General features: G+C 41.1%; 1 protein-coding gene across 2 annotated transcripts in view; it reads right to left on the bottom strand.

Annotated features, from left to right (window-relative positions):
• DPP6 (dipeptidyl peptidase like 6) overlaps positions 1–25,626 on the bottom strand; it is a 394,434-nt gene that overhangs the window by 109,340 nt on the left and 259,468 nt on the right. For both annotated transcript variants that reach the window (XM_053979702.1, XM_053979712.1), the window contains exons 5-6: positions 23,708–23,782; positions 4,459–4,511 (exon numbers count right to left, since the gene is read on the bottom strand). In XM_053979702.1, coding sequence (XP_053835677.1) covers positions 4,459–4,511; positions 23,708–23,782 — 128 coding nt within the window. The remainder of the gene's footprint in view (positions 1–4,458; positions 4,512–23,707; positions 23,783–25,626) is intronic.

The following is a 25,626-nucleotide window of genomic DNA, read 5'->3' as shown; positions in this document are numbered from 1 at the left end:
ATATGGATTCTGCTTAGGAGTAACTGTGCACAACTCCCTCCTTCTCAAATGTAAAATAAGTGAGGAGTGGAAATAACTGCTGATTTTCTCCCTGATCCTGGTAAGAACATTTGAAAACTCCCACTGACATGTCCCAGCTGGGTGTGCTAAGAGCTCCTACAAGGGGGTCAGCATTAATCCCTGACACTTGGCTGTGTCCAGAGGGAAATGGTTCATGCAGAACTGGGTGGGTGCTGGGAGATCTGAAAAAACATTTTATGATGGGCTTTATGTGGGGGAATGCAAACACGACTGTAAAAAATGTAACATTTCTGCTGGCCACAGCAAAAAATTAAATACAGAAGCACCCCCTTGGATATCCTATCCAAAATTAGCTCTTGCTTAGGACCTGCAGTGCCAGATCACACCAGTGGTCCTGCAGCATGCACTGGTGTGAAAACACCTTAACACTGGTGAGGGAAATCCTGCAACTGGGTTAGGGAAACACCCAGCCTGACCATAAAAACTCTGAAGTAATTAAGGTTTTTTTCCCCTTATTTCAGTGAAGGATGTGAATGACTAAGATAATTCATACTGGACCCACAAAAGAAAACAATTTTCAGTGTCTAGTTTTCATAAGTGTTGTCGCCTGCATGGCTACATTTTTATTCTCCAAAATTAGGAAAAATTTCCAATACCACTGTATGTGGTATTGGAGTTCCACATTTCCCCAGCACCCTGCAGGAGAGCTCCCTGTTTCACATCTGCACCTGCAGATGCTGCCTCAGTACCTATAAATTACAAGTAGTTGGCAACTGCAATGCTGCAAGTGCAACTGTGGGGTTATGAGAAGAGCCTTGCAAAAGTATTTATAGTGGAGACAGCTGCAAGCATTCTCAGCAGTTATATCTGAAAAGCAGCAGCGTTCAGAGGGGAGCAGATGGGGCAGGACGGAGATGCTCATCCCGGGAACACGGGGACGGCTCCACTAGATGGCACCCGGCGCCAGCATCGCGTTTTTGGGTGAGCAGCAGGAGGAGGGTCGGGGACATGAAGAAAGCGGAATGGAACACAACCCCCTGCACACCTCCGGCCAGGAAAACGGGAACTGCAGATCTCAGCCCCCTGTGCAAGCCATGAACTGTGGCAAGCACATCTCTCTCTCTCAGGATTTTTTCATAGAGGTGCACAGAGAGAAAGAAAGAAAACAATTTCTATTTCTGTTCCTTGTTTTTCCCATGTGTTTGGAGAATTGTTTACCTGGGGTGATTGCTTGATTGGATTCTGGTGAGGATTGTTTGAGCCTGATGGCCAATCCAATCCACCTGTGGCTAGACTCTCAGAGAGGGTCACGAGTTGTGAGTTAGTTACATATGGTAGTTAGAAAAGTAGGTTTGTAGTTTTAGTATCTTCCTTTATATAGTATATTAATGTATTATAGTATAGTTATAATAAAGAAATCATTCAGCCTTCTGAACTGGAGTTGGACATCATCATTTCTTCCCACTGTGTTTACCTGCATTTTACAATAATGAACCACGGGCCACTGAGAGCAGAAGGCAAATGAGTCAAAGCAGTGACGGTTTTTACCCCCAATTTACCAAGAGGCTGTAAGAAAGCTGAAATAACAGAAGGGAGGTACTAAATCTGTGTGATCTCTTTCTTCTGCCTCAGGCTTGTCTTAATTTTTAAATGAGATCCTTTGAGTCTGTGTCAGTGGTATCTATTAGTTGTCCTATACAGACACAGTGTGAGGAGTTTGCTTTGGCAACAGCTCTTGTGGAAAAATGTTGCAGTCCTGTGTAAAATACCATTTGGAAACATAGGTATTGAGGACATTCCCAAATTGTTTTGTCAAACTTATTGAGAGCTCGAAATGAAATCTGGAAAACATTGGTATGAGCTCCTTTTGACTTCAGGCTCAGCCTGAATCTGGAGAGAATGCAGAACGTGGCAAAAATAATTAGAAAATTCCCTTTAAAAACCAATTTATGCTGGCAGATTAATGGCATGTTATTTAAAAAGTGTTGCCAGAGATTAGGTTAATTGGCTTCCTTATTAGTTAGCCTCAGCAGGGGAGTAGCAAGGGCATGAGCGGGTGCAAATCCTATTGCCTTGTCTTCCACATCATAGCTGAGGATGGGGAACAGAGAGAGGGAGCACAGGGACACTGTCACAGCCTGTTTGCAGGAGTGACTGCTGAGCAGGAGGGACCCTGTGCAGGGGACTGAGTTTGCTGCCCAGCAGTCACTGCCTCGGCCACTGAGCTGGAGAGACACCAGGGCCACAGGCACACACCAGCAGGGGGGAAAGCTGTGCCTGCCTGCAGAAGAGGAAAAACTGAAAACTGTTTGTAAAGATGGCAAAGGGGTCATTGCTCAGTGCAGACTTTTGTCACTCCTGTTTTTGACAGGTGGAGGACAAGGGTGGCTGCTTGTGGATGGCAAATTCAATCATCACCAAAGAAGCTGGGATGTCAAACTGAACTGAACCTTGTGCTGTGTCAGTGGGCTGTGTCTGCCCTCAACAGCCCTCATCCACACATATCCATCAGAGCAATACTCCTGTGTTAAATATTAAATAGGTGATGAACAGGTTTTTATCCCTTCATCCAACAGAGGCTCTACTTTCAGCAGATGTATTTCACCACCCGTTGCATCACATTCACTGTTCACCTCCAAGCCCTGTCCTCTTTGTCCATGCACCACCCTAAAATATGCACAGAGCTCCACAGGAAGGATAAATGCCCATGTTCCATGGAAATGGCAGTGTGCTGCCCTTTGCACCACTCACATGCACCATCATCACCTGGAAGGTCAATGAAATATCCACTGCACAATATAGTTCACAATGCCTGAAAGCCTAAACTCTGCAAACCACACCTTTACCAACACGAGATTCAGTGATCCTCCCAGCCCTTCTTCAGCTCGTGGCCTCCTGATGCACCACCACCACACCATGCTGTGGGGACACCAATGCCTGACACTCCTGTGTGCCCTCTGGTGTGCTCTCACTTTCCAGATTTGCCCTTTATGCTGGAAACTTCTCCTCTGACATAACCAACCCTTCAGTTTCCTGCACCACTGCCCAAGCAAACACAGAGAGCAAGGGGAGCCACAGCTGGGTGCACAGCAGAGTTGGAGCTGGGGGGAACAAGGAGCTCGTTGTCAGGGACAAAGACAGATCATGCAGCAGTAGAAATCTTCTTGGACCACTGTATTGCTATTTTTTAGCATTTCTAATACATGTTATGCATTATACTTCTATTTTTTCCCCCTTTGTTTTGTCTGGAATAGAACTGCACTGTCAGTCAAGCCTTTTTTGCTCTTAGCCAGGTTTGCTGCAGACACAAAGCTTATGTGCTCATGCTGTGTCTTCATCCTGTTGCTGAACACTTTCAGCCCACAAGCTACTACTCAGATACATTGCCAGAGAGATGGAGTTGTCAAAAACTAAACATATTGAGTAAATTCCCAGAAAAAAAACTAGCCCAACCAACCAACACAAAACAAAACATAACCAAACAAAACAAACAGAAACAAACCAAACCAAAAGCAACAAAAAAAAAAAAAAAAAAAAAAAAAGAAGCCTAAACAAAACCACACACACACACAAAAGCCCTACCCCTCACCTCACCCTTCCCCAAAAAAAGGAAAGCAAAAAACAAAGAGCAGATTGTGGCAGGGAAGAGACTGAAGAAGTCTGGAGTGTGTCACATGGACACTACATCTTTAACAGGGTTGATGGTGAGAAATCTTCTAATTTCCATGTTCCAGCCATAATTGGAAACAAACTGCAATTAATCAAAGCTAAAGAATAAAGATTCATAGAATGATTGAATGGTTTGGGTTGGAAGGAACCTTAAAATCATACAGTTCCAACCCCACTGCCCTGGGCAGGGACACCTTTCACCAGACCAAGTGGCTCCAAGCCCCATCCAACCTTACTTTGAACACTCCCAGCGATGGGGCAGCCACGACTCCTCTGGGCATCCTGTGCCAGGATGTGTAACATTCAGAGGAAAGAAATTATTCCCAATATTCAGTCTAAACCTGCCCTTTTTCAATTTGAACCTTGTCCTAACACTCCATGTCCTTGTAGAAAGTCCCTCTCCAGCTCACTTTGGGCCCCCTTCAGGCACTGAGAGTCTGCAATATCTCCCCAGAGCCTTCTCCTCTCCAGTGCTCTGGTGAGTGGCCAGCCATGGCTCTCAGCCAGACACCACCACATCTATATTCTAGACAAAAACCCTGAAATCTGGAATATGAAATTCATGTAGTCTGACTCTCTGGGGAAGCTGAGTACTTCTGTTTCCAGACTTCGTCATCTTTTGCACAGCACACGGCTCAGTGGATGCTGCAGCTGAAAGCCAGGCCATTGCAAAGGGCTGTCACAGGCAACCATTTGTCACAATACACATTGTTTTGCAAGATTCTTAATGGCTGGGTTTTTAAATGAAGACATTGAAAAATTGCTTACCCATGAGGTATTTTGCTGAGGACATAATATGCTGTATATGAATGCTGATAGACCTGCAAAACAAAATTAAGAAAAAGACAACAACAACAAAAAAAGGAGATTAGTAACTGCCACCTGTGTTAATAGAGCTCTTTTTTTTTTTTTTGCAAAAACAGTCTAGCATTTGTGGCTGAGAAGCTCTCCTAAACATTTCAAAATGTGTAGTAGAAAAGAACAATGCATGAATCCACTTAAAGCTGTTGTGTGTTTTCCATCCTGCACTTCATGACGGTGTTTGGCAGATCTCACACACCCAGATGCTCGGTGTCGTTGCCGTGGCTACCAGGTCTTTGATTAAACTGGGGGCACACGGGCTCTGCAAGGGCTAAATATAGAACACTCATTAATGAGGACACCTTGGTCAGCTGGAGACATTCTCCATCATTATAACCAAACACAAGGCGTGGTGTTTTTTCTTTATTTCCACATAAATAAAACAGGGAGTGGTGCTGGGTGATATCAGAGCCCCTGTCAGTCAGGAGATAAAACTGTATTGAGTCAAGGCAGAAAGCTGACCTCATGTTTGTGTGACCTGCTGAGTTGCATCTTCATATCAATCTGTGCTCTGTGGACCTTGGGGAGGAGCTGGGCAGCTTGCACAGCAGCTCATCTCACAGGGGACAGTTTATTACTTATTTTCTAAGTAGTAAATAATAACAACACAGTCAATGCCAGTGATTTAAGAGGTGGTGGTTTTCCACTGGTGACAGCAGTCCCTTACAGTGATCAGGAGTCAGGACATCAGTGTGAAAGGTTTAAATATGAATAATTTTATACAAATTTATACAGGGTGTCACTTTTTGAAATTCTGTCCTGTTACTATATGCAACTAAATAAATAAATCTCCTAGCAATTATTTCATTTGGATTCTACTTAAATCTTTAAACCACTGTTGCTGTCCAGCAGCTCTCAGAAAGCATCCTGTCCCAGAGAACAAAGGAGAAATTTCTTGAACACTTGCTTCACCAAGCAAGTTTGATCAAAATTATTTTTTCCTAGGCTACTCTGTTTTTGCACAAGTATTTTTTTTTTTTATGCTTATGCTAAAAAAACATGAGATGTCCTGGACGGTGCTGCCGGGCCCAGCAGGGGCCATGCCAAGCACATCATTAGTATCACAAGCAAGCATGAATCACTCCCTGCCACTCTGGAGGGCAAACCTGCAGGGTGGTGTCTAGAACAGCCCTGCAGCTTCTGGGCTCAGTGAAGAGGCAGATAGACACAAAGCACATCAATAAACACAAGGCACATCATCCTGTAAATACCAAACCAAACTCCTCTGTTACAGTTTGAAACCAAACACTGAATTCTTACACTGCTGCATGAACTCTCTGAAAAACAGACACAGAGGTGAAAGGACTGGGTTGCTACCTATGAAATACCGAAACTGATGCTGGATTGATCTGATTTCCTTCTTGCCTGTGCAATTCACTCCCTGCATTACAAGGACATCATGAGGTCACATCCCCAAATCCTATCTCCTTTCAGGCATTCAGATCCATAAGGACTCTTCACACAAGGTGATTCTCTGGTGTGTTGGTATCAGGGAAGGTCTTGGAATACAAGTGAATTCCTCACAAGCCAGCAGTTATTTTAGTACAAGTGTCCTTTTTAGATCCACCTGTGTCAGATGATATCAAATAAATTACCATTTTCTCATCCTCACTCAATCATACCAAAGAGCTCTTGAATCTTCTGATGTTGATACCTGAGACCTGACTGATGCATGCAGCCTTAGAGTTTATTCCAGCTTTGATGAAGTCCTAAAACTGATACAATTCCTTAAAGAAAAAGCACTGGAAGACTGAATCTGCCTACAGATTTGAAAATCCTGGTAATACATTGTCATTAAATACTGAGACATTTTTGTCTTCCGATATCCTGGCAGTGGATTGGAGAAAATGATGTAGATATATAAATTCTGATCTGAGGCTGGGACGATTGTTCATGGTTATAAGCCATGCTGTGTTGTCAGAAGACAGAGAAATAAGCCCCTCAAAATGAGTATGAACAGATGCCTTCAGCAGAAAATTAAAAAATGTGGCAGGCTGGAGGAAAAAGAAACAGCCAGGGGAGTTTTGAACAGGACACCTGCTGATGTCCTTGCTTGTGGTACAGAGTCCTACAGCCCTGTTGGAAAGTTCAGAGCTGTCTTAGAGGTGTTAATGGAGACTGAGGCAAAACATTCTCGTTGCTGAGAGAGTTGAGGAAAACAAAAGTTGCAGGACACTCAAAGAGCTCTTTTATTTTCTGAATGTCATTTGTCATCAACTTGGATCTTTGGCCAATATCTCACGTCAGCTGTGTTATAGTATGCAGACTTCAAAGGCTTGCAGCTGGCAGAGTTCACTCAGAGGAGCAAAATTTTCTCAGATAAATCCTTACAATGTGTAGGTTTGCTTATGTAAGAAAGAACTACTTGTATGAGCAAAGATTTCAGGATCAGACATTTATTATTAATATCGCAGTTGTTAAGGACACAAGCACATGCAGCTCAAAAATCCCTCTCAGTCCACCTATTTCAAACCTATTTGGAAAATACTCTGCCAGCAATGGTACTAAGCAGACAAGAATCCAAGAGAAAAATCACTTTATGTCTTTCTGAGAAATTAAATGGCAGCTTTCCTCTTAGATATGCAAACTAAATGAAGTTAACTGAACTTTTTGAGAGAATTACTGTGCTTGCTTAATCTCTCTACGAAATTTCTGCTGGGGTCAAGATGAATTTGGCTATTCACTTAGCAGTAGGAAAACCCCACAGCAGGGAAAAGTGCAGGGAAGAGATGAGCATTCTTCCAAAATCCAAACTAAGCCTCAGCAAATGGAGAGTACTTAAAAGTCAGTATTCACTTCATTAATCCTGTCTGCTGCTGAGGCTTGGCCAACACAAATAGCTGTATAAACTCTGTGTTCCTCTTTTCTATCAAGGGGTGTGGTAAAAGCCATTGGCTGATTTGATGCTGTCAGCTCTGATTTTTAGCATTACAGCTCCTCTCAGCAGAGAGGCATATTTGGGGGTAGCAGAGTTTTGACAATTGTTGTGCTCTGTAGATTCTGTGTGTCAAACCATTCCACCAACATGAGTCAGAACAGGTTTGAGAGTGCTCTGAAGGGTTCTGGGTATCACCACAATCTGGTCACAGAAACTCCCATGCCAGCTGTCACCAACAAGTGCTGTGAAAGGCATTGTGACAAAACCATTGGGCCAGAAACACTCTTCCCCCGGGCTTCTCATCCCAGGTCACAGCACAGATCTTGTTTACTTTCAATCTAAATTATGCTCTGCAACACGTGCGTGTTTACACTGAAATCATGAAGGGACTGAGAGACAGATCTATCTTTTCCAGTGAAGTCTTGGAAAGGCAATTATCTCTCTAAAATTCAGAAGAATGCAGGGCTAATTATATGTGACAACACCTTGTTGTGAAGCCACTGACCTCATTTTATGCAACCAACAGAAGAAACCTGGACCTGGTCAGATGACAACAGAAATGGAAACACTGCAGCACATGGAGCAGCAGAGAAGGACATGTGCCTCTCTCAGGCCACCAAATTCCAAAGGAACAGGGAAATTTTGGTTCCAACAAGTTACAGAAACAAAATGGAAGAAGCAATTTCTGTGCTCTGTCACTACAGAGCAAAATGTGGTGTGAATGACAGTGTCTCCTTGGAAGCACTTGTTTAAGTGCAGTGAGGGTACAGGTCCTTGTCCACCAGGGCTTACCGAAACAGAAACTATCTGTTATTTAAACATAGAGTGGATTTGGACTCATTTATTCATTACAACGCTTCATATACTTTAAATTAGAATCCACAGCTCTTGTTTTTGCCCCAGAGTAACTACAGAAATATGTGACATATATCCAAGAAATTTATGAAATGGGTTTTCAACACCTTATGGCTGGTATGAAAGATTGCACTGCCTGCTGAGGGTTTATCCTAAGCATCAGAAAAAAAGAAAGAGTTTAGTTTACACTTCCATCTCCTGTCTGTTGGTTTCTGTCTCACTTTGTGGGCTGATGTCAGGCCAGCACCAGCAATAATCAGCATTTAAGGAAGGCTTTAGTTAATGTTTGCATGACAAGGTGCTGAATCAATACAAAGAGGCACCTAATTTCAAGGAGGTTTACAAACCAAGAAAGGGGGGGGGAAAAGCCCTTGGAAGAAGGCTCCCCAAATCAGCCCAATCCACTCATCTTCCAGCAGGCTTTTCTACCAAAAGAGCTGATTTAGGGTCTTACCACCTGGTGTATAAAACAGCTCATGGATCTGAGATTAAGCCCCAGGTGGACTGGCTGCTCATGATTGTTACTTACTTGATAAATACAGGAATAAAGCATGCTTTGCATCCATTTTCTAAATGGCTCCATAGAGGCCTTGGCCCTTCGTACAGTACTGTTATTTACATTAAAGAATTACCCAGAAAACTCGCAAAAAAAATCCCATAAAACTTAGAGCTCACAAGGGACCAGTACAGGGCAGAGGAGAAGTGCAAGCTGTTTGCAGCTTGCAAGGCTAAATACAAAATTTTCAGTGTTTAGTGTCTTTCTTTCTCAGGAATCACACATTTTATCCAAAAAGCCATCCCAGCACTCCCAAATAAAAATGAACACACCAAATAGTCATCAGAAAGAAAAGTGTACAACAGTTTGCTAAAGCCTGAAAATAGCAAGAATATATTTTAGTGTAATTAATCATAAAGCAGCCAAGATTTATCTGGGTAAAATGATTCATTTTTTATTCTGTAACAATAAAGTCTATCCACAAATAATAAATCCCCTCAGGATTCTTAACAGAGCCCGGCTGTCTCGAGAATGTATCTGCTTTTACACTGTGCAGTAAGACAGTAAAAATATATCACAAGTGGCTGGTGAAACAGGAACGGCCAGATCCATTTAAAGGGTTTCCCACAAAGAGTCTCTAAAAAGATATTTGCTGGAAATAGATTATACAGCCCATTTTCCTACTTATGCTATGAGCAGACAAACCCCCAAATGCACATATGAATGTCAAGCCAATTGAATAATCCCAAGCATTTGACATAATTACATATTCCACCTTTCAATATGGTCCTGGCGCCCTTAAACAGTAACTAACACTGTGATGCAAAATACGCAGGTAAAAGATGATTTGCCATTTGGCCTTTAGTATCTGTGATATTTAACCAGGCTCTGAAGCTGACAGATTAAAAGGGAAAAGGGAATAAAGTGGAATGCAGGAAAGCTGCTGCTATGCATTGGCAAATAGCTCATGTATTTTGTGCCTTGTTTTCTCACAATGGCGTGAAAGGGAGGGGACAACAAGTTCAAGAGGAAAATACCAAGCAAACATTAGCCAGAGGATGTGTTTTCTTCTCCTGTATGGACACACCATGTGTGTAAAGGATACCCCACTGTCATGTGGATTCCTCTATTGGTCAGTCACCAATAAGCAAACCTGATGTTCACTTCACAGGGTAACTGTGTTCATACAGATCTTCCAGGAGAGAAAATGATGATTTTTTGATGAAAAATACCTCACTGCCTAATCTGTTATAGCAGTCTGTAGAGGATTAAAGTGGGCTGCTGTACCTGTTTGCAGAATATTCTGTATCTTTTATGAAAATCAACATTAAAAACTGAATTTTCACTTAATGTGTCAACATCATTTGCCTTCATCAAAATTCTTTATGATACCATTATTTTCATTGAACCTTTCTGTTCTGTTGAGAAGAAATCCTTCTTTTGTTGAACATGTTGAACTGACCCTCCAAAGGGTTGAAAAATCCATTCCTGTACTTGACCACAAACTTCTGTGTAATGTTTTGTTCAACTTTTGTACTTTTATTCTCTCCTCTATTTGTGATTTAGAGCACAAGGGGTTACCTCTGGCTGAGGCATAGTTGGTTAATGGTCTTTTCATTTTTTCCCCTCAGTGGAGACAGAATGGTCAGCAGTGTTCTCCTCAGCCCAACTATTTTTGCAAAGGATTTTATTTTATTGCTAATAGGCACTCCATAGTAACCAGCTTGGAATTGGATTCCCTGAGAAACATCATGCTATCTTTTCTTTTTGTGTCACTGCAATAAAAAAAGAAAAACTACCAAAATCCATACTGGTATTTTGTACCCTGCACTCACTGAATCTTGATTGCTTGCAAGAACAAAACAAATCAATAAAGCTGTATAATTTGAGGTGTCTTCAACATTCTCACCTTTCAGATTCATTGTGATACTGACCTATTTTGCTTTCTTCTGAGACAGCATATTCTCTTTTGGCCCTGCATTGAATTATCCCTTTATACTTTATCACTTTTCCAGAAATGCACCTCCAGTAGAGTCTCATGCTGTGTGTCAACCTGCTTGTACAGCCCTCTAAAGAACTCTGCCCATTTCTCTTCGTGCTTCCAATAAATTAAAAAACCCATAATGAAATGCTATCAACGAGCATTTCCTGAGCATTGCTTCAGCTGGCAGCCAAGAACCCACAGCTGTCATCAAACACCTGATTTTGGATGCTCTTGCCTGCTGTGCTGTATCCAGCTGATCAGCCACATGTGTGATGTGCTCACAGCCACAGAAAGGGCACTCTGGCATTGCTGGGACACTCCAGGACAGTCTGGGGAACTCAGGGGAGGGCAGAGATGGGGGGAAATGGGTTTGAGCAAGAAAGATGATGAGAAGGTGTCTCTGAATCAATCAACATACAGAGAATTTGGCAACTGGTTGCCTGGGCTATAATTGTCTCCGCATTCCAGCGGAATTAATTTAACATTTGTGCAAAAGGAGGAAGATATAGACTTGGGGAATGCATGTATTAGAGTTGTTAAGGGAAGTAAAGCTTTTTCTTGCAAAGAGCAGGGAAGGACCCTGACCCAACAATGCAGCTGTGCCTGGGTGGGGTGACACAGCCAGCGCTATCCTGTCAGTGCCTCAGAGAGAGCCAGCAGGTCTGGGCTCATCTCAGTCACACCAGTGAGCATCAGGAGCTGCTCCAGTTATTCCACTCATTTCCATACAGGAAATCAGCAGTGGGTGTCTCCAGAGCCAGGAAGAAACTTTAGCATTTGATTTGGAAGAAGGCAGTAATACAAAAGGCAGTGGATCGCCAGGACATGTCTCTATTTTGCAAATTTTTTAACCATTTAATCTCTTAGGACTGAAAATTAAATCATTGTCCTTGTTGTTTAAAGGACAACCAGGACAGCTCTCCAGCCATGCAGAGCTGTGAATGCCCTGCCACCCACAGCAGAGAGGCTTCCTTGGAGAACAATCTCACATCAAGGTGACATCAGGGAGGGACAGCACATTCCTGCCATGGGGACTTGCATTTTGGAAGCATTTATAACCAAGCTGAAGCTGACTGTGGCGGGGTCATGCACCACAGGCAGCACACACGGTTAATATGTAAATCTCTCCCACAAACATACAGAGGCTGGGCTGGGATTAGAAACTGATTTTCCAAGCACCAAACCGAAGGTCTCTGAAACATCAAAGCCAAGGAGTTATTCCTTGGCAAATAATCTCATCTCAAGTTTGCAAAACAACCGTAAATAAAGTGTGAGGCAACATCTACCACAGTAATGGATGGAGTGCCATGCTGTAAGAGAATGCTGCTAATTCACCTTCCACAAACTCATTATCTATCTCAGTTGTTTCATGATAATAATTCTTTGTTAAAAGATCACTTTTCAAATTACACTTTTGAGAGCCTTATACTGCTGACTACGCCAAAAAGGGAATTTTGAGGCCGGCTTGAGGATTTATGAGTTTGTGACAGCAGCAGGGTGAAGTGGATGCTCTTTTTGTTGCAAATGCAGCTCCAGAAGCAAGTTAGGCCATAGGTATTAGCAGCCAGCTCGTGTGCCAGCTCTCACCCCTCGGAGAGCGTTAATCCAATCTGCCAACTGCTGCTGCACTCTAATACAGCTCTGCCCTGCCAAGCAATTACAAAAGCCTCCTTTTGCTCCCGAGCCACCTGTCCCTCACAGCTTCACTGGCACCACAAAGCCCTTGCAGTCACTGGCTTAAAGGACGACAGCTACATTTTTTAACTGGTAAATAAAATGGGAGTTGCAAAGCACTCTGTAGGATTTTTGCACCAGCCTTTATGCACTTGTTGATGCTCAGGTTATTGGGAGATAGCTGCAGTGAATTAACAAAGAATTATGAATGAAGGTTATCAATAATGAGCTCATTCTTTTGTTGATCTTTTTAAACTTTTATCAATATTCACATCACAGATATGAACTCCCAGGTTTCCCCTCCCGCCCTCTATTCAGAAACTTGGAAATGAGAATGAAATTGTCTAGTACATAGTTGTGATTCTAACACACCAAAAAATATATCTAAGGAACAGAAGTAAAAGATGAACAAACATGATGTATTGCGAGTACAAAAGTAGCCTGAGGCGAAATAAAAGTTTTAGAAGGAGATAGCAATTACCTCAAATGCAGGAAACATAGAACACCTTCAGATCCATACAAACACACCCACAGAAACACACAACCGTGATGCTCAGGAATATTTGGCATCATAATTATCGCTGTATTGGGCCAAACACAAAGTCCATCCAGTTCACTTCCCTGGTTCAGTGGCCCAAAGCCAATTCAGACAGCAGACTAGAGTTATCTGATTTACAGACATCCTTTCCCAAAATACTTTCCCAGGCTCTTGCACTTTGCAGCTTGGAGTGCCTCTCTTTGCAGCTGTCTACCTGGAGGGATGTCCCTGCTTCTGACCTCTCCAGTCATTCTTTACAAGCATTTCCCCTTTTTGCACCTACAAACTCATGCAGCAACTCCCTTTTCCCAGACAATGGTGCCAAAAGCTTGTGTGGGTTATGATTCCTCTCAGCAGCCTTTGATGTTTATTTTAGCCTTAGAATTACACCCTGAATTATCCTGTTTATAGAGGCAGCCTGGGTTAGCTGGTGGAGATGGGAGTTTAGAGGGTTCATATCCACATTCACTCGACTGACTCTCACCTTCACTGTCTGTGGAGCTGCAAGTCTGAGGGCTGAAGGACAGCATGAGAAAACAATGCTTAATACAGCTTTTAATGAAACATTAGATAGTGCCTTCTTTCAAACAAACATTTCTTGAGCTGTGCGGACACTGACTGTGGAAATATTCTAAAAGCCTCTTTTTTTGTGAAGTTTACAATGCAAATGGTAAAGCTTTATAGCAATTATGTGAAAAACAAGACACGAAAAAGTGCTGAATGCTTAGTATATCTAACTAATTTATTCCGTTTTTAAATAATTCACTTTAGAGGCAGGAATTAACAACTACAGCACCACAGCATATGTTCCTTCTATTAAAATTTACTCTTAACATGTAAAAATTGCTTTTTCTACTGTAGCAGCTGAGAATGTGAATGCTACAAAGAAGTTAGCACTGGCATTGAAATTTTTAAAGTTGGTCCTAGGCTCAGGGTACTTTTAGAAGACTCAAAGAAAAGAATGTGAAACAAGAAAGATGAGTCTGTCAGAAAGCATTAGAGAGCAACAGTTTAAAAGCAGTGAAGTGGATGTGAAAGAAATGAAAAATATTCAGATGTATGCTAGAAGCCTTGGTCAAAAATCCTCTCCCTGTTCAGTGAAAGATAAATTTTCCAGTTCCATATGAGATCAGAAGACTCAGAGCTGTCTCAATGTACACACAGATCTAATTCACTGGATGAGACAATTCTATATTCTGACAGGAAGAAAACAAACTGAAATCACACAGAAGGCAGGAAGACATTTTCTGTGTTATCTTTGTGATGCTGTGGGCAACTTCCATGGGGTAAATGGTCTGTGGTGATGAAGAGCACCTCTTTGGAAAGCAGGGGGAGAGCAAAAGGGGACAGGAAGCAGCACAGAACCTGCCCTGCTCCTTGCCTGCTGCAGAACCCTTCACAGCCCTGCCATCAACAGCATCACTCCTGCACACAGAAATATGAGGACTCAAGCATTTAAAGACATGACTAAAGCCCTGTGATTCCTCTCTCTTTTCAAGAAAGAGCTTCGTTTGAGCAGAGAATAGAAGAAAAAAGAATAGAAGATTCCATCTTCATATCTGGGTCATTAGCTGCCCAAGGAGGAACATTAATTATTGGTTTCAACATCAAGCTGGTAAAAGCAGAGTTCTGCAGGCAGTTAAAGAGATAAAAGGCACTTGTTCATTGTAAACACAGAGAGGCACACACTCCTTGGATTTAGGATGTAACTTGGCTAAAGAGGAGAACTTTTACGTCAGAAGATTTGCATTTCTCAGTACAGGAACTTCACTAGGGTGTCCTGCATAGCAAAAGCTGTTTTTCCAGAAGAGGGCACTAAATATATATTTTTTTTACTATTTCAGTGATTAAAAATTTAAAAAATAAAAAGCACTGGAAATCAGAAGAATTCGATTATAGACTGCTTCATATGTTTCTGCAGAGACACCAGAATTAAATTCTCTTTAGTTTTGCCTTCTGATGCTTTTTAAATCATCGTTGTTTTCTCATTTTGTATGCTACTCCTAATATATTTCTTTCCATAACATTTTAAAATAACCACCTATACTTATTACAATCCAGCACAAACTAGGATGTTCATTGTCCCTAAAACCTTAGGAAGCAAATTTATTCTAAAAAGCAGGAACTCATCTCTAATGTAATTCTGAAGCCTCTTTATGTTGCAAGGAATCTAATTATTAGATTTTAATTTTTTTCAATATTTTTCATACTGGTATTAATTTCATTCCTTGTAAAGCAAAGTTACCCCATTTTTTCACTAAGATAGATTCCCATACAAGTGCAAGAAAGAAAACTGTGATTATTTTAATGCTGTCCATCTGATTTTGACTATCTAGGAGACCTTGTACATTATCTTATGAAGGCTTTATTCAAAAATTAATTGCAATTTATTTTTATGACATTTTTATGAATCTTATTAGGACATTAACCTCTACCAGTTTGTTCAAGTTAGCTCACCTCTACACTCAGAAAAGGAAGCAGTATGAGAAATCTAACCTTATGCAAGCTAAGAAAAATTGTTTATTTTTGTATCATAGTGTTTTGCCTTGAGGCTTTTTTTATTTTTTCCTTCCCTGCTTGATTAAAATCTCATTTACTAAAGAAAATATTTACAGAGGAAGACTGCTGATAGCTGATACTGATACATAATACACCTATGTACTTTTGCATGACAGGCTAATTATTTCTGAGTTTGGATGCTCCTCTAGTCTTCCCTGGAACGGTGGATTTGCTTTGCAGTTTACTGATGTGTATCTATGGTTCTGAATAAATGCAGAATATAGTTTATTGGCCTTTGCTACATAAGCAAGGCTGTCCAACTTAGTCTGAAAAACAATTTTGCACTCAGTCATGTTTGTGCAATTTTTATTGAAGTCTCCTAGCTAAATTCAGGAGGCTTCAGGCTTAGTTCTAATTCAATTTATCTGCATTATTAGAACAGCAAGGGTTTAATCCATTGTTTTTAATAGGAAAGCAGTTAAAGCAGCTGAAGCAGCTGAAGTCAGCAGACTCTGTTTTTAATGCTCTGCATTTCAAGTTTTGTTGCAATGATCAGACTAAACAGTCCCTGGAGTGGAGAGAATTGAGACTGGATAAGAAATTGGGGTTTGGTGCAGTTTTACCAAAACCATTGCTATGCAGGGAGCAGGCAGCAGCAGAACTGGACTGTGGGGATGGAGGACTGCAGGCTGTGCTGAGCTTTGCTTCCCAGCCCAGGCAAACACACCATGCTGTGTTTTATGAATGCTCCCAGACCATCGTTTCAGAAGCACAGGCTTCCCCCTGGAAACATCCCCAGAACCAGGGAGCAATAGAGCCAAAAGTCTGGTATCCAGTGTGGTTTTACTGTTGGCCCATGAAAGAGCTGCAGGCCCTCAGTCACCACAGTGGCTGCCAATGATAAATCATAGAATGGTTTGGGTTGGAAGATCATCCAGTTCCAACCTCTCTGCTATGGGCAGGAACACCTTTTACTAGACCAAGTTCCTCCAATGTTGAGATGATCCCATTCCAAGAATGTCTGCTGAGCATGAGGAGAGTACCCACTCTTTGCATTTTAGGGGTGCAAACGTATTTTCCATGGATAATAGACACAAGCAGCCCCCACCCATTCCTCCTTGCTGACACTCAGTGCCTATCCTGTCCATTTTATTAAAAATGGAAAACAAAGTATACAGACTTGGGATGTGTCTTTTCATTCCACTTCCCCCCCCCCCCCCCCACCAGTTTCTACTGAGTTACAATGGCAGACCCTTAATTTTAAATAAGAACCCATGGCCCCATGGCTTAAGGATCCTAACATACCACAATGTCCCTACAGTATATTTCTTTGAGCTCCTAACCCCCTCTAACTTCTTGTTTAAACTATTTTTTTCTCACTAAATCAAGCTGTTCCAAAGCAGAAGAATTGCTGTCAAAAGCAAAGAACATCCAGGCTACATAAAGGAATACAATTTCTACTGGAACTTTGTCAGGATTTCAAATGAAACATAAGGGTTTCTCAAAGCAAATAAAGAACAGGTTTGACCTGTTTTCTTCCCTTGTGTTAGTCCAAAATTGGCCCTGAAATTTAGCAACATGAAATTAATTTCTGTGGTTTCTCCCTCAAAAGAAAACTCTAGGATTAAACTTGTCAGTAATTGTTGCTCCACTGGCCTGTAACTGTGTCCAAAATTTCTATTCTAAACAAACAATGGGACAGAAATTGGTGGAGTGCTGACTGCTGAGCAGGAAGAACAAATACTCTCACCATTTGATGACATGTTTGCTCAATTAGAGTGGGTATCCACCCTCCTAGAGTAAGAACTTTTAATTCTGTAAGCATGTGCAGCAGAGAAGACTTGGCATGGAAGGGCCCTGCTGCTGAAGGCACGACTGAGGACACCTGAGAAGGCAGTGTTTGCACAACTCTGTAATAGAGTTTGGAAAACCCATGGATCCCCCGAGAGCTGTGTGGCAAACTTCCCTCTCTGTGCCACTGCAGATATCAAATATTAATTAGCCTGGAACAATTACTGATACCAGCACAGGACAGCACGATGGTACATCTGACAGAGATATTGCTGCTTCTGCCTGTGCTGAGATTCACTGGCAGGAAAACCTCCCAGCTGCTGAGGGTTCAGGTACTAGCAGCTTTGATTTATTCAGTGAAAAGTGACCATGAAGAGCTCATCTCCTGCCTTAGATAGACTCCCCCAGGTCAGACAGAAAAGCAAATGGGAGTGTGGAAATGTTTTTGAATCAACCTTGTCTGAAGCCTTTGAAAATTCTGTTTTGTCTGTCTTGTTGAAAACAGCAGATGAGGGAATTTTTTCATGGTGGGTTTGAGCCTGGAAAAGATAGGCTGTCTTTCTCAGAGACCAGATTCATAATTAAAAATTACCACAACAAGCTCTTTTAAAATAAAATATTGCCCTTAAATGTTGTCAAACAATAGCTGCTGCTTCAGCTTCAAATCCAAAGTAAACTATCACCCACAAAATTAACCTCTTCTGTGCTGTTAGCACATCCTTGTTAATGCAATGCTTCTGGACACACAGGCCTTAGCTTTAGTGATGTAAATGTAGCTGGAGCTGCTGTTCTATCACAAAGAGGTTAAACAGCACTTATCAAACAAAGTTATCACACTACTGATCTTGGCTATTAAAATAAAATCACTCAAAACAGGATCTGTAAGAAGGAGAAAGAAAGGTGGTCCCCAACCTTCATCCCTGACACCCCAGAACAACCCCACTGCAAGCCCACACAAGCACACACATAAAAATGCTGCCACTTTCAGAAGCTGTGAGCGGTATTAATATTTATTCTATGGGAAGCAACTGAAGGTGTTGCTTTCCTGAAAATTTAGCAAATTACCAGATTTGATGAGTGGCTGGCCTATGTGTTTCCACTAATTCATTAATAACTTTACTTCTGCTCATTAAAAGCACTGGATGACTACAGTCATATAACTTATTCTTCATTCACAACTACATTCATACAGCTGGTGAATTGAGAAAAGAGAATATACTCTGCCTGAAGATACACACATGCACAGATGTAATAACAGAAATATTTTAACTGATATAAACAGTATTTGGATTGAGTCCTTTTCTTCTTTTTGTTTAGTAAGTGCTTTATCCTAGTCCATTATTTATCCTAATAACAGTAACTATTTCTCACAAGTATAAGAAATTACAGTGCTTCAGGCTTGAAAATGTTGGGAAAAACAATTTTAGCAGCCTTTGATATAAGTGAATAATGTCCTTATATTGTGCAGCTTTCCAATACAGGAGTCCTTCTGATTTATGAATGATTCAAAACAGTATTCACATTAAAAAGAGAATATGAAAAACCATAAACTTAAGGTTTTTACCTCAAAATGGCCCCCTCAAAAACTAATAATTTACAACAAACACCAAAAAAATTAAATAACAATCAATAAAGCAGGTAGCACTATTTTATGACAGAAATATTCTATCTGTGCTCACTTTATCATGAAATCACTAAACATTTTCAGTGTTCCTGAAAACAACATTGGGTGAGAATGAAAAAAATAAATGTGAAATATATTTATTGCCATATAAAGAAAACAGATTTATGTAAGCCTATTTCTAGGCCTGGTAAATCCATTTCAATTAAGCAATAAATATCATGACTACAGTCTGAGCAGTATTACTGATGATAGTTATGACAGTGTTCAATTTTCAGAGGTATATTTATCATAATAATGTTTATCATCTAGCTCAAAAGGATGTTGTGAGGATCCATTAATACTTATACCCATTAGTGTTTTGGAAATAACAAGCATTATGTTATTTTAATTTTTACACAACTAATTAAATTAGTATGAGGTCGTAAGCTTATTAGTATGAGGGCCATAAGCACACAACCCATTCATTTCACATAACAACCAGACTTAGAGAAATCAAAAAAAATAGTAACAACAACAATAGTAATATGTTGCTTTCTATAAATAATGTTTTTTTACATCTTTCACACTCTAAATACCAACTCTAAGGTTTGCTCTGGGTTTTTCTGAGCTCCTTTTTGTCCCACCACTCACCTCAGAGATACAGGCAGGGAGAACAGAAAAAATGAACTCACAACATGAACTAAGCTAAAACATAATTGTTGAGTGTGTTCTAATTACAACAATTATTAGTTCTTTCCAGACATTTGGATTAAAAAAGAGCATTTCTTTTACTTCAAAATAGGTAACAGCATCTGTTGTATCAGCTGCAAAAGCCTCTGAGCCCTAACTTTGTTCAGAAGCCTCTGCAGTTTGGTCCATGCCAACCAGCCAGCATTTCTAAGTGAAATTGCCTTTAACTGGCACAAACACAGTAATGGGCTGGTAAAATTGGAGACAAAGAGCAAAAAGATTTGAGAGGAATCTTGGCAGCTTTGGTTCCTCTCTTGCATGAGGACAACACTGATTCCTAATAAAGGGAATTAAATATTCACTATTTAACATCTCACTATATCACTCCAAAAAATAAGTTTTCTTCTCAGATATTTCCTCTGTTTCTTTCATTCCATTACACAAACTCCACTGGTAACTGACTGCCACACAAAGCTGCACAAGCTTTAGTCACTCGTCTTTACTCTTACCTCAGTCACAGAAATGCCATGAGATTTAAGAGTTGCTTTGTCACTTGGCTATTTAGGAAACCCCTTTTGGAGACCAGAAATACCCACAGAGGTGGTGCCAGCCCAAAGAGCTGGGTGTGTCCCCAGGAGGCACACGGGGAGCACAGAGCTTGCCCATCAGTGCTGCTGGAGCCATGGGCTGGGCATGAGTGTCCTTGGCCTGGCACCACAGAGACAACCGTGAGCCTCTGCCCCTCTTCTGCTGAGCTGCTGTGGCCAAACCCCGTTTGCCCACGTGTTTTGGGGTTATTAAACCCCACATCAGAGCCCCCCACACTTGGTTTGGTGAAGGGTGTTTTGAAATCAAAGTTCCTCAATGGAGGTGCTTATTCCCCAATGCTTTCCCAAATTTTCACTCTGCTGTTTCAGCCTCAGGTTGCACCTTGTTGTGGTGTAAAGAAACTAAAAACAAACAGCAGAAAATTTGTGTGAGTATTTCAAGACAAAGAAGCTTGGTGCCTTTCCTGTGACCTTTCCAGAAAAAGAACAAATCTTCTGTGTTCAAGGTTAGAAAAGCTCCCTATTAGCACAAGGCTTACCCAGAATATTGCTGCCTGAAAGATTAAACTTCTGTAAATATAAGCACTACAAAAAAAAAAAAAAAAAAGCATTTACAATGAAATCTGACAGCCAGACTAGCCACAATGTACCCACACCAGCCTCACAGCTGTCTGCCAAGCTTCCTGGGAGAAATATATTTTAAGGAATGTGCTTTAATTCATTATCCTTTAAAATGATGAAGTGATACAACAGGAAAACACACATTAGCTGCCTCAGTGTCTTTGCAAAATAGGTGTCTGGCAGTTCAGTGCTGTGTTATTCCAGTGTGGGTGTCAGTGCTGTCACCGAGACCAACACTGAGCAGACATGCTTCTGTGCAAATAAATAGAAAAATATAGAAGCAGCTATTACTGGAAGGAAATGACTTTGTGGCACTTTTCTTTAAAATATTCCGCTCCATTGGAGTGACACATTGTGCTCTTCTATTTTGATGTTTATTCCTGGCTGGTATTAAACATAGAGGCTGAATCAATTCATTTCAGAATTCAGGCAAATTATTAATTCATACTATGCATATTAAAGCAGCACAACTGTACTGTGTAAAAAAAATGATGAAAATATCTATACTCACAAACAATTAAAAGGCAGCACGTCACATTTTCAAATACCAAAAAAAAAAAAAAGAAACCATTTCTGGTGGCTAAAAAATAAGTATGCAATAATTCCAAGAAGGTCCTTTTCTGAAATTGTAGAATTAAACTTTAAAGGCATATCCTCTGCCAATACATCTCCTGAAATTTCCTTTTGACTTTGCAACAAGGACAACTACCCAAGACTTTGCTAATCAATTCCTTGTGTTGAAGAAAACAGCGTAATTTGAATTTTGTCCAAGAATACAGTTTGAAATGCAGAAAATGTGAAGAGCTAACTAACATGCAATTATTTGTAGCCACAGTCTGCATACCAAAGGAGAAGAAAGCTGAAGAAGTAATTCAACAGTTATTGCCATTTTAATACAGAGAGCCACTCATCATGGCTTAAGGCTGCAACAACCAAGACTGAACCCAACTACCCCTCTATTATCGTGCTTCAAAACAGAACAAAACAAAACTCAAAACAAAACAAAACAAACCAAACAAATTTTCTTTTCTCCATAAACATGGATCTGAAAGGAATAAAAGCGGGTTTGTTTAGGTTTATTTTGCTTCAGGAGCTCTTGCTATATAGGAATACCTGAGCAATTAGCAATGTTCTCTTACAGTGAGTATATTCCACATCCTGAAACGTTCCCAAAGGTAATGCTTTCAGCTTCCCACCCTGGGTTTCCCTTTCTAGTAAAAGATGTGGTGTGATGCAAGGAGCACCTGGCTGTGTGTTGCTCTCTCTTCTTTAGAACCACAAACTCAGTGTTTTGCCTGTACCTCAAACTCACAGGTCTGCAAGCACTGACGTGCAGAGAGGAGGATGCAGAGGAAGCACATCCAGCCCATCCCTTCCCATTCCCATGCCCCTCCTGCCACACTGCCCACATCAAGCACTCCTCCACAGACTGAACACAAAGTCTGGGCTGTAAAAGCCCCCCGTAACTCTGCTTCTTTCAGACCTTCAGTGTGCAGTCTTTTCAGTGGATAAAGGTTGAGAATAAAAAGTTAATTTCTCATTACTATTTTACAGAAATTTTACTTTGTCTCTTTTTTTTTTTTTTTTTTTTTTTTTTTTTGTTTTGTTTTGTTTTGTCATTAAAGGCATTCTTCTGTCATTTTCAGAGGAACTGAGGAAGCCCTCCCTCCTCAGGGCTCTTCCAGCTTGCACAGTGGATCTGAGCAGAGCTGGCATAGGGCTTCCACAGACAAAGGCTGATTTCCACTAAAAGAACTGAATTTTGCAAAACATCTCTAGCTCACAAGGCAGGGAGATTTGAGAGAAAGGCTTTGCTTGCTCAGTGACCCTTAGGCTGTCTTTTCCATGTTTAGAATTAACTTAACACTTCTCCATCCATCTCTGTCTAGAACTCAGCTAAGCTTCAGGTAAGTGAAGTCACACCACCAGTAATTTCCCAGGAAAAATCATTATGAATTACTCCTAAAGTTTCTGATACAGTTTTATTTTCCCTTTTTTCTAAAACCAGCATGCTTCTTCTGATTTTCATTGCACCAAGTCTGGAATAACTGCAAAGATGAGAGCAGAGAAATCAGATGAGCAACAGAGCTACAACTTTCACTGCCTAAAGGACCCACAAATTTCCTTCGGTTAGCAGCTGAAATGATATTTACATTATGGAAAAAAACAATTACAGCTGTCAGTGAATTAATTATTTTAATTTTGAAGAATTGGTGATATTCTAAACTATGGAAACAAAATATATAGGGCTTATAGTTCATCCAAGTAGAACAGCATAGCTATCACTCAAACATTTCAGGCCTTATACCAGCAGAATTGAGGAAGACAAAAATATTATTCATGCAGAAGAATTGCTTTCCCCATGTTTGATTCTTTGGTCATCATTTAAAAATGACTCATTACATTTTTCCCTTTTGAAGTCTGGTAAAAAATTTGCTTTAATCCAGAACTTAGTATCAACCTAATGGTGATTTTTTACAAATGATTTATACCTAACCCTCAGAAGAAAAGGATTTATAATGAAAGTGATAGCTCAAGCCTAACTGCAGCACTGGGAATGGTGACACCATAATTAATGTATTATTTCAGTTGTGGGAGACACTGACAGTAGCTTTTTGTTCTGAAAAAGAAATTTATAGGGTGATGGAAAAAGGCACCGTGGAAAAAAAAAAAAAAAAAAAAACCACAGAAGAGGAATAGAAATCCTTGTAGCAAAGACATGTCCTTACAATCCCCCTCCCGGAGGCTATAAAATCCTGGCAGTGACAGTGTTTCCTCACAGTCTAATTTATACCTTTCTCCTCTACTAGATGGCAGTGTGACATGCTCTCAGAATTGCTAAGTGAAGGGGTTTCTTGCTTTCTTTCATAGGAAGCAATTAATTTAAAATATCATCTTGCTGACATAAAAGTAAAAAAAAAAAAATAAAGAAAAGTTTGCCACTGGCTGTGTATTTTGAAATCAAATCTGTTTACTTACAGGTTCAACATCGAAGGCAAATAGTGCATATTCCCTGTCAGGTGACACCTCATACCGGATAGCCTTTAAGGAGACCTGGAAAATAAATACAGTTTTGAAACAAATGCTCTTCAGTTTTCAAGCTAATGACACCTAGAACTAATTGTTATGATCCTCTCTCTAAGGATGAAGAATGCTGCCAGAATTAAGTCTCTTGAAAAATATAGTATCTTTTTTTTTTTTTTCAAACCCCAGAAATGTTATGTGGGCACTCATAAGGGAAAGAATTAATGTGTTGTGACTCAGAGCAGGCAGCTATATCAAAAAACCCAGAATTTTCCTTACTGCACAGAGGCTGGTGAGGTGGCAGGTGTAGGCAGTAGTTAGTACAAAGCTCTACTTTTTGCCATTAATAAATGGCAATTTATTAATTTCCTCTCATTATCTGTATTCACTGGCCAGTGTAGGAGATAAAAAAAAAATGTAAATAGCTTCTGGAACAAATTAGTAATAGAGACACCACTACCTCCCCCAATTAAGATAACCCAGAGGAAAACTATTCCGTTTTTCCCAGTTAAAAGTTTTTGGGATGCTGCAGCAGTTCAGTGCACCCTGACCTGTGTTCTGCAAAAATCAGCACTGTAAATCTTGCTAACAAGAAGAAATGCCAGGGTATCTCAGACTTGCCAGGAATTACCTTTTCCAAGCTCTACTTTTCATTTGTGTAGTGAAGCCATTTCTCCTCCCCAGTGTGTTTCAATATAATGCATTGCTGGCACAGATGGCACCAAGGTCAAAGAGAGGTGCCACTAACACATCACTCATCCACTGCCTTTTAAATCTCACCCTCTCGCCTAACAAATTAGATGCAAGTCCTTGAGAGAGTCCCACAGAGCAAAACTGAAAAGAGAATTGGGGAAAGTCCTCCCCAAGGCCAGGGGGGATGGATGTGCTGTGGGGGGAGCCCGGGGGACAGCCAGAAGCAGAGCATGGCACCATCATAGAATGATTTGGGTCGGAAGAGACCTTTAAAGGCTGCCTAGTCCAACCCCCTGCTCAGAGTCCCATCCACAAGCTTTAGTCACTCGTCTTTACTCTTACCTCAGTCACAGAAATGCCACGAGATTTAAGGGTTGCTTTGTCACTTGGCTATTTAGGAAACCCCTTTTAGAGACCAGAGATACCCACAGAGGTGGTGCCAGCCCAAAGAGCTGGGTGTGTCCCCAGGAGGCACACGGGGAGCACAGAGCTTGCCCATCAGTGCTGCTGGAGCCCCGTGCTGGGCATGAGTGTCCTTGGCCTGGCACCACAGAGACAACCGTGAGCCTCTGCCCCTCTTCTGCTGAGCTGCTGTGGCCAAACCCCGTTTGCCCACGTGTTTTGGGGTTATTAAACCCCACATCAGAGCCCCACACACTTGGTTTGGTGAAGGGTGTTTTGAAATCAAAGTTTCTCCATGGAGGTGCTTATTCCCCGATGCTCTCCCGAAATTTCACCCTGATCCTGAGCATTTCCAGGGAAGGGGCAGCCACCACCTCTCTGGGACATCTCACGGGCTGCTGACCCAGAGTAGCTCAGGATGGGGAGGGACAGGGAGCCTGGGCACCAGCAGTGGCAGCAGGAAGACAGATTTTATTTACAGAAGACAAGTTTTATTTACTGAAGACAGATTTTATTTACTGTTATGTTAATAACATGGGGAAGGAGAAACATGACCAAGTAGCAAAAGTTTTCTGCCCCAGGGCTGGGAAGGAAGAGGAAAAAGACAATGTGTCTGAGTAAATGTAATGGCAGCTCTTGCATTGAGGTTTTCTGGATTAATGTGGAGGTGACCTGCAGATGCATTCACTGAGAGGGCAGAGGAACAAAGGTAGAACAGGCAGTAGGGTGGAAAATGGCACGAAAATGCAGGATTTTCTCGTAGCACTGTGCTTTTCTTA

Source organism: Vidua macroura, chromosome 1 (genome assembly GCF_024509145.1).
Source record: "Vidua macroura isolate BioBank_ID:100142 chromosome 1, ASM2450914v1, whole genome shotgun sequence".
NCBI classification, from domain to species: domain Eukaryota; kingdom Metazoa; phylum Chordata; class Aves; order Passeriformes; family Viduidae; genus Vidua; species Vidua macroura.
This window is presented reverse-complemented; position numbering and strand designations above follow the sequence as displayed.